General features: G+C 32.4%; 1 protein-coding gene across 2 annotated transcripts; it reads right to left on the reverse strand.

Annotated features, from left to right (window-relative positions):
* Positions 1 to 1,765: 1,765 nt before the first annotated feature.
* LOC106762181 (nucleobase-ascorbate transporter 6) lies at positions 1,766 to 8,224 on the reverse strand. 2 transcript variants are annotated; one of them, XM_014645937.2, is made up of 15 exons: positions 7,892 to 8,224; positions 7,462 to 7,594; positions 6,703 to 6,800; positions 6,407 to 6,583; positions 6,077 to 6,177; positions 5,711 to 5,786; positions 5,565 to 5,624; positions 4,836 to 5,020; positions 3,965 to 4,061; positions 3,461 to 3,547; positions 3,240 to 3,298; positions 3,060 to 3,151; positions 2,887 to 2,964; positions 2,613 to 2,773; positions 1,766 to 2,287 (listed from the first exon to the last, which is right to left on the reverse strand). In XM_014645937.2, exons 2-15 carry the CDS (start codon positions 7,565 to 7,567, stop codon positions 2,069 to 2,071), a joined length of 1,596 nt encoding a protein of 531 aa, XP_014501423.1. In that variant the 5' UTR covers positions 7,568 to 7,594; positions 7,892 to 8,224; the 3' UTR covers positions 1,766 to 2,068. The 2 variants fall into 2 exon arrangements, with proteins under 2 accessions (XP_014501423.1, XP_014501421.1); XM_014645935.2 differs by lacking the exon at positions 7,892 to 8,224 and adding an exon at positions 7,743 to 7,875 and having other exon boundaries at positions 2,069 to 2,287.
* Positions 8,225 to 9,860: the final 1,636 nt, after the last annotated feature.

The raw sequence follows: 9,860 nt of genomic DNA on the forward strand, positions 1-9,860 counted from the left end.
AACACACTTTGTTGACTCAATCATGGGAAGATAAAATCTTAATTGTTAGTTTAGATGTTGATGATTTGATATTCACTAGAAAGGATGAAATTATGCGTGAGGAATTTAAATAGTCTATGATGACTCATTTTTGACATGTCTGATTTATGCATAATGAGTCATTTTCTTGGAATTATGGTTAAACAATATTTTACTGGAATATTTATTTGTCAAAAGAATATTTATTAGAAATTTTATCACGTTTTAGAATGTAGGACAATAATGCTGTGAAAAATTTCATGGTGTCAATGACTCGTCTATAAAAGAATATAGTGAATAAAGTGTTGAAGAAACTTTGTTTAAGCAACTAGTTGGGAGTATGGTCTATTTGAGTGACCAAATTTAATGTACACAATGAATTTGCTCAGCAGATTCATGGCTAATCCTACTACAACACATTGGTTGGCAAGAAAACAAACTTTGAAATATATCCAAGGAACAACTAGTCTTAGAATCTAGTATAAGAAAGGGACTAACAATTTAAGACTACTAGCTTTTTCAGATAGTGACTATGTTGGAGACTTGGATGATAGAAAAAACACTTCTGGATATGTGTTTATGTTAGGGCAAGGCAAGAACAATTTCGTGGGTATCCAAGAAGTAAAATAGGTAGCTTTATCTGTAGCAAAATATATAACAGTAGTTCTATGTGTTTTCAAGTGGTTTAGCAAATTGTTAGAACAAATTTGACATAAGAATAAGATTGAAGTTGAGATTTTGTGTAATAATAGTTCTACAATGCAATTGTTCAAATACCCAATACTTCATGAAAAAAGTAAATACTAACTTTTTCAAATAGTGACTATGATGGAGACTTGGATGATAGAAAAAGTACTTTTGGACATGTATTTATACTAGGGGCAAAGACAATTTCGCGGACATCAAAGAAGTAAAACGTGGTAGCTTTATCTACAACAAATTATTAAAACAAATTGGATTTAGCAAAGACTAAAGTTGAGATTGTGTGATAATAATTCTACAATACACACAATTGTTCAAACACCCAATACTTCGTGATAAAAAACAAACACATAAATATAAAGTTTCAGGACTTGGTGAATGATGGAGCAATCAAGATAAACTTTTGTAGCTCTCAAAATCAAGGAAGACATTATGACAAAATCTTTAAAGTTGAACCAGTTTAAAAGGCTTCGAACTTTGAACTTCGATAGGAATAACTTAAGTAATATATTAGTTTAAAAAAAGGATTTTCAGGTTTTTTAAGAGCTTTTTTGTTGTTACAAAACTTTCTCTATTATATAACAAAGTTCCAATAAATCAAGAATCGCATTCTAATAAATAAATCAGGAATCACACTCTATGATCTGTTTTTATTGTAAGTTTTCTCTTCAAATATTTCACTTCCCTTATTCCCTTATTTACCTGTTAGATTAACACTGAAGACAAAATTCTGGGTATTAAAATGCCACCTGTTGAACAAAAAATTTACAGAAGTAGCATGTTATAATTTTGAACGGAAATGAAACTCCCAAACCTTGTCACGTGTACAACTATTGATAAGATTCACGGGTAGCACTGAGTGGCTTAGAGCATGCGATGTGACACCAATGTGATAAGAGTGAAGCTATGATATTAATAAAGTTTCTAACATATTCTAACCATCCAACTTGTGGTTAAGACCATGTCATCAACAACAAAAGATCATGTTTTTTTAAATCTCAAAACACATTAACTCTTTCTCCACCCAAATTAACACAGCAGCATATAATCGAATAGAAAAATAGAGTATTGCATGGAGGTGGTAAAAGTGACTCTAAAGTGAAGAAGAAGAAGAAGACATGATAATTTAGCCATGCCCATTTTGCTACATCAGTCCATATTTCTTAATCAGATTTACAAAAACAAGAGCCATAAAATAAATGTATTAGAAAATGCTATAAATATAACAATATAATAGGGTGGAGTATTCATAGAGCTATGGCGTGTAACAAGATTTAATTGAATATTAGAAGTGGAGCGTGGTGAAGATGAAGCCACCTTTATATCTGAGATGTTGTCTTGTGCAGAATTAAACAGAGGGGAAGTACTTGTTTAGATTGAAAGGCAGTGAATAGAACTCCTCACTTCTTGTGTCACCTTTGAAGGACTTGTACTTGTCCCACCAATGTTTCCCTCTGTCCTTCCTAATGCTTCCTTCTCTCTTAAATAAAGTGTTGTCCAGAAAATATGCCACAACACCCGCAACAAATGGTTTTGATTGGAATGGCACGTTGATAATATCATTGAACTGTCATGTGCACAATAATGTCATTGTAAGTAAGCTCACACCAGAAAACTAATAAACAACACTTAAGTATGGACAATTAGACTACATTTTTTTGACAATATTTGAACATCACCTACATGTCATTCTGTTATTGGTTCAAAATTACTCCACAATCAATAATAATAATAATAATTATAAATACCACTATGAACCAATTACAGAATGACACGTAAATGATATTTAAATGTTATCAAAAAAATGTTGTCTAAGTATCATTATCCTTAAAATATATAAACTTGGATGAACATTGGTTTATTCTATTATATTATATACATCTTGTCCTTACCCATCTTGCGCCTGTGTTGACTGGACCATAACCATTAATGGCTGTGTACTCATTGAAGTACTGTGGCACAGACAAGCCCAAGAAGATTGAGAAGCCTAAAATGAATTTTGTTCTAAAACTGTTGAGGTTGCAGAACTGAAGAAAACTGAGACCACCAGCACCTGCAAATGATGGGCAGAAATGGAACATAACATTACGTGTGATGTTTCTTGTAGGGTCATGCTGTATCAAAGTATAAATAAATGTACGAGTGTTTTTGAAGAATCAGACATACCAACATAAGCAAAGAACAAGCAGTAGAGGGCAGCAATAATGGCAGGTGGGATGGAGGCAAAAACTGCTCCAAATTTTCCTACAAAGGAGAAGAAAATGAGCCAGTGTTAAAAGGGAAGAAAATTGACTAGGATAAGGCACTTGAATCACAAAAATCGTGTTTCTTCAACTCACCAAGAATTGAAAAGAAAATCATAAATCCAGCAGATATTTGCACCACTCTCCTACTTCCAACTCGTGTCAAAGCCAAAAGACCTGCATTTTCTCTGTAGGGAAACCAACAAAACTCTTATCATCAACAACAAAGTTTTCTTTCCTATTTAGAGGATAAAAACAGCACAATTTCAATCTTACACGGACACAGAAGATCCATTGACTGTTCCAAACAATCCTGATAACAGAATGCCAACTCCCTGAGAACATAAACAAGATGAATGAGGAATTATACTCCATAGTGTACTTAATATCTTGGTAAAAATATCATAAGTATCACTAAAGGTATTTTACCGCTATCATTTATACATGTGCAATTTTTTTCAGATATTCAAATGTTCAAGTAAAAGTCGTTTTTGTACCTGCCATCCAATACCCCTGCTCAGAATAGATGGTGGTAATGGTGTTGCACTTGCATACCTATAAACAGCAATGAAAGCTCCACTGGACTGTTTGTGACAGATGAAACAAGCATTAGCAAATAATTTAGTCCAAGCATGCAACTTAGAAACTGCATAACACTGATACTGAACCAAAGCATAAGTATACAAGCCAGATAATTCAAGAATGTCACACGCAATAGCACTATTATGTTGTGGTTGAATTCTAGTATAATCAATGGCTACATATCACTTCAAAATGTAATGTGCCGAACTTAGTTCCACATGGCTCAATTTATCATGAAACTCACTACATAGACTAGACATCATTCAGCTGTTTCCATTGTCCTTCAGGAAAACAAATAAACCATTTATGACAAACGATGAATGTAGAATACAACTGAATAGCTGTGGTGTGTAAGAGAAAATCAATTAATAAAGAAAAAAAGAATGCTTAGAAGAGAAAGATCTAATGAAAGAAATTACCTCTACAAGAGCAACAAAAGCTGCCATCATCATGGCAAAGGCTTCACCTGCATCAAAGGAAGGTGCCCCCCATTGAAAGGGATATGGAATTCTTATCCTGCAAACTCAAAATCCATGCCAAATTCTTCTCAATAAGTTTCAACTCACAAGACTAAGCCTAGTAGATTCCCAACAAATTACCAATAAAAAATAATACAATGTCTCAAGGATCCAGTTGAATGACTTGAGAAATATCAATATACTTATCATACAAGATCCGTAATAGTGATAAATATTAAAACACATTAAGACTGATGCATCTAACATGTATGCAGTTCAGGGTATTGACTAAAAAGTAACCCACCACTTATTCAAAATAGTACACTGAAAGCGAAATAGCAACAAATATGAGATAGGAGAAACATGTCAAATAATGAATATAATTTAACCTCAATTTCTAATGAACAAGTAGAATATAATTTTACCAAGCATTAACTTAGTCCCTAAATAAAGTTTTTAATTGGGACCCTATCACAGCCAGTTGGCAATAATTTAATGTTGAGTCCATCTTGCCAAAGTGGATTAGATGGTGGCCAAAACAATCCATCCCTGACAAAACTACAACAATCCCCGAAAACAGTCTCATTACTGTGTTTCTTAAACAAAAAATGGATTAAGTTGACCACCGTCTAGTTCACAAATGCAATATTATTAGGAATACCAACAGCAACCTGGGCAAATGCCATATAGTTAACGTTCATGGTAGGGAACCAATTTGAATTTTCTCAAAAATGGGATTAATAATAGTAAAGTTATAGGTGTCAACACAATTTTCATAGGAAAAAAAAAAGAGTCATTAACAGTTAAAATTCAATGAAATCACACAACTAACCAAGGAGCAGAATCTATAAGTCCAGCACGATCAGTGCGGCAGGATATTTGAGTTTTAGGTGGAGCATCATTATAGGCACCTCCAACAGTAAGTAGATGAGCATATATCCACACAATTACAACAGTAAATATCACAGCAAATCTGTCAAAGATATTTTTCCCCGAATGTAGCACGTGAGGCACATACTGCATGTGACAAACAAATAACCAATCACAAACTCAAATTTATAGAAACCATTACGTAAGAAACTAGAAATGTGAAGAAGCCAAGGCAACAATAACAAAGTTTAAGGGAATTTTAAGTCTAAGGAGGTTCAATAGCATGTGGCATGACAGGAACCATAATGTAAGAAACTAGAAATGTGAAGAAACCAAAACAACTCTAACAATAAAGTCTTAAAAGGTGAACTTTAAAAAATCTAACAAGTTTACAATAACAACTTCTAAGATAAGGTTTGTACTCACTTGTATACCTTAATTTGGTCATATTTGTAGTCAATTTCATCATATGTGTAGGCAGTATAGGATTAGATATTCGTGATATCATCTTAGAAAATGAAATCTAAATTTAACTCAATCTCTCAAAACCAACTTGTAAAATAAAATTTATAGTCACTAATATATTAAAATTTGACTATATCCACAGTGGGCGTGGGATCTCCATCACTAAATCCTAATTTAGAGATTTAGAAACTTAGAAGACAATATGAATATGCAATTCTGACTCTACCTGTGAAACAAACACGATCAATATAAGCTGAGGCAGCCCGATCTCTACACATTTAGCAACCTACAGCCACAATAGGAATCAATACTGAAACTTTGGTAAATTAATGTCATACATTGAGCATTGTAAATTTGTAGCAGAAGACTTACCCCAGGGAACCCTAACTCGTACAGCCCAAAACCAACAAGAGATACCAAAGGAACTGATGAAAGTGGGCTTAAGAACCTGAAGAAATAATTGAACTTACTTAAGATGGGAACATATTAGCCAATCACAAGATATCGTCCAATTCTTTCTTTTCTTTTTGGCTTTTGTGCTAGTAAATCCAAATCCAGTTAAACAAATGGCATGAGTTGTAATACCTACTTCAAACATCAAATGAATTTGGTGGAAAAGTGGCAAATGAGCATACATAGCAAACAAATTATTGAATACGGATTGCAGTTTAGTCTAGACATTGTGAAGACATGACAGAAAAAACATGATGCACTGAATAAGTAAGAACTTTGGCCAACCTTGCAACATTCCTCCAAAGACCACTGAAGCCTAGTACTATTTGAAGAGTTGAAGCAACAATAAGAGCACCCTGGATTGATCTCATTATCCTCTTAAATTTCTGATTACATAAAAAACAGGGGAAATGGTTATCAAAAAATTCCAAGAACAAAATATAATGTTTAAGGGTAATTCTTGAATCAAATTCATACTCTTTTATTTTCAACATGATTGAATACATAGAAAATGGATATACAACATGATTACACATATGGCAATGTAAACAGTATAGCAAGCATATCAACCAGGCATAATTTAGTACATAGTTAGATTTGTGCTGACAACAAGACCTCTATAGGATCTGGTTCACCACTGAATCGGCCAGCGAGGATAATAGAGATTGTGGTTGGAACAAAGGTGTAAGACCCTCCAATAACTGCAGGCAGTCGAGTTCCAAACAATGTTTGCAACAATGTGTTAATACCAGCTACAAAAAGTAGCGTTTCAATAACTCTGGCCTTCTCATTCTGAAAAAAAAAAAATGAATTGTTAATGTTTATAATTCTGGCTAAAACGCAAAAGCATCTTCAATCACATGGTTAAAATATTCATAACATTCACTATCAAGTTATTCCAAACTACTTACATTGCCACCTCCCATCTGGGGAACAAGAGCAGTGGGAATCAGCACTGTTGTGCCGAGCATCACAAGAAAATGTTGAAAACCAAGAAGTATGGCCTCGGCTGCATCACAATGACGCAAAATTTCTCATCAAAATAAAGAAGAAATACTATAGCAAAGTATACCTCAACTAAAAGGGGAATCAGGAACATTCTTAAAATTTATACACAAACTACTACAAACGTTAAAAAATAATTGAAGTCAGACAAAATATGGACATCCTTAAAATCCATTAACCACATTGTTCAATACTGGCTGTGTGGAATGCCCCAAAATCCAATAATATGAGTAACATGGTTTTTTTAAAGTTATTAAAATATTTAAAAGTATTAAACCAGTGGGGCAAAATTTGGAAGTAGCAATCAAATTGTTTCCAGAGCACCAAATCTGGATCTGGAAATAACAGAAAAGGGCGGTTGGTTTAAATATATAATTAAAAGGATTTCAACTAAATTGGAAACAGCACTTCAAACTGTTTCCATTAATATCAAGTAAAAAGAAGCCTGAGTTGCCACAGGCATATAAGAGTACAAAATCAGACTCAAATCCCCCACAGTAGAAAAGGCAGTTCTTTTTCCTGTGCTTCCACAACCACCATGAGATTAACTAGTTTTCTCTCAAAAAACAGAATCCTCAATCTGGAAACTGAAAAGAAGCAATTTTTTATTTCCAATAGCATCGTTATTATTTTTCTGCACTTCTGAATCAAGGTGAAATACTCACGCCATGGAGGAGGACTAGTAATGCAGTAAGAAATATTGGGAAGCTGATCCTTTGGAGGGTGAGGCTGTGGCTCATCTGATTTTGCTGGAGCTCCTCCTCCTGCCATGACCCTTTTGTCCTTCTCTCCCTGACTCTGAACAAGCGAACAAACAGCAATTATTTACAAATAATGAATCTGCAACAAGTCCAAATCTAACACCAGCCCAGATCCCCCAATGCCACAAAGAAAAAGACCCAGAAGAAGAAAAAACGAAACAAAAAGAAAAAAGGAGCTTTCTTACAATGACTAAGCCTAGAAAATGAAAAATGCAACAACTAAAGTTGAGCTGAGATGAGCTAGGGACTCGTCTTTGCTAAGAAGTGAAAGTAATGGCCACAATAATTGCACAATTTAAGAAGGAAGTTAGAGTAGAAAGTAAAAAGAAAGCACCTTTTCCAAGTGAAGGAGTAGTATTATGAAGTCAAAAACAAAATGAGGTGCCCCCACCAGAAAAGAAAAGAGAAAAAGGGGTGAAAAGAGAAGGGAAAGGGAATGCAGACGATCTTTGTTGAGGAGTGTGGAGTAAAGGAGACTCCAATGCTTGGAGAGAAACGATAAAGGTGTACACAGAAATGAGCAGAAAAAAATGAATGAAGATTCTCTTTCTTCTCTAGCTAGTTGCTCCTACCAAAAAGTAATGTTTCTCTGTCTTTCTCTCACTCCCTAGCAGATTTGTGTTAAGATATATCGTAGCTATCTCACACACCCTAATTTACTACTTTCCAACAAATATTGCTCACATTTATTGTTTTGTTTGGTGTTATGAATTTGCCATACAAGAATGTTTAGGTAGCCTTCTCGTGTCATGCACACATTGCAACTGAAGTATACACATGTATTTTAATACATAAAAACACTAAATTCTTGTTCTGTTTAATGTTGTGCGTATGAATTTTATATATGAAGATATATGTTAGGTCGATCACTCGATAAAAGTGAAGTTATTCAATTCAATGCATATACAAATAGCATTCTAAAATGTAGAGTAAGATGAGATTCTCCACTACTGTTTATTTATCATAAATGTATCTCAAAAACAGATTAATCTATTAAATTAAGTAATTTATTATCATAAACTATATACTCTCCTTTAGTTCAGGATTTGTTTTTTATCATTCTAAAAAATCTTTTATTAATGAAAATATTTTATGTATAAATTCATGTTTATTTTTTATTTTATCTGATATAAAATTTTGTTTGTATCCAGGAGTAACCAATAAATGATTGGAATAATAGTTTGTTTAGTTTTTTTCTTTATCTAATGTAATATGACTAAGAAGAATAGTTTCTCATCTTTTAATCTCTTTTTTTCTAATTTTAATGGTTCTTTTATACAGAATTTGTTTGGTGCAAGTCCAGCCAGCATTTTGTAAGGGTCTAGAGAAGAGGAGAAAAAGAGAAAAAATTACTTATTTTAAATAGTTATAATATGATTTGTAATATTATAAAACATTGAAATTATGCTTAATTTGTTATTTTTAAGTTATCAAATTGCTTACTGAAAAATAAAACCATTAACCTATATGTTGGATTTACCTTGTTACAATATATGATACTGTTGTGTTTTGTTGATAAAGGAAACCTAGAAAGAAGGAAGTAAAAGAAACGAAATGGAAAAAGGGGGAAATAAAATTATTTCATTGATTAAAAAATAAAATGAAAAATGCAATCATATAAAATGACATGAAAAAAAAATATATACTATAAATAGGAACATTATATCTTAATACTTTCTTGAACTTTCTCCCTCTCCTTTTGATAAACTTTCTGTGGAACCATAAAATATTAATTTTCTTAAAATCTTAAAATATAGATAAAGGAAGGACTATAGGTTCCATCTTTTGTTTCGGTCGTCAATCCCTTTCATCTCTTTTTTGAACCTATACTAATGTTAGTGAATTGTCATTTAATCGTCATCATTTGATTTATTATGTCGTAATTTTCTTATTATTTTCGTCTACTTCTTATATAACAAATAGAAGATTTGTTTTAATTTATCATATAATATGTAAATAATATTTTCATAATTTTACTTTATTTCAAATTTTATTATACGATATTTTATTTTATTTTATTTTTTATCAAATGCCAAAACATAAATTTTATTGGTCATTGTTTTTACCATAGAATCAAATGAAAAATCCAATAACAAATCTATTGGAACTAATAGCAATCATGTTTGTTTATCGCAAAAGACACATTATAGTCATGATATATAACTATAGTCCACGGATACGTGTATCCGACAATATATCCGATACACCGATATGATTAAAAAAAAAACATTATATGTGATATATACATATTAAAAATATACGATAATTTTTAGAAATAGGGATCAATATATAACTAATATTAT

The sequence above is a fragment of the Vigna radiata genome, chromosome 5, assembly GCF_000741045.1.
Source record: "Vigna radiata var. radiata cultivar VC1973A chromosome 5, Vradiata_ver6, whole genome shotgun sequence".
Classification (NCBI taxonomy): Eukaryota; Viridiplantae; Streptophyta; class Magnoliopsida; order Fabales; family Fabaceae; genus Vigna; species Vigna radiata.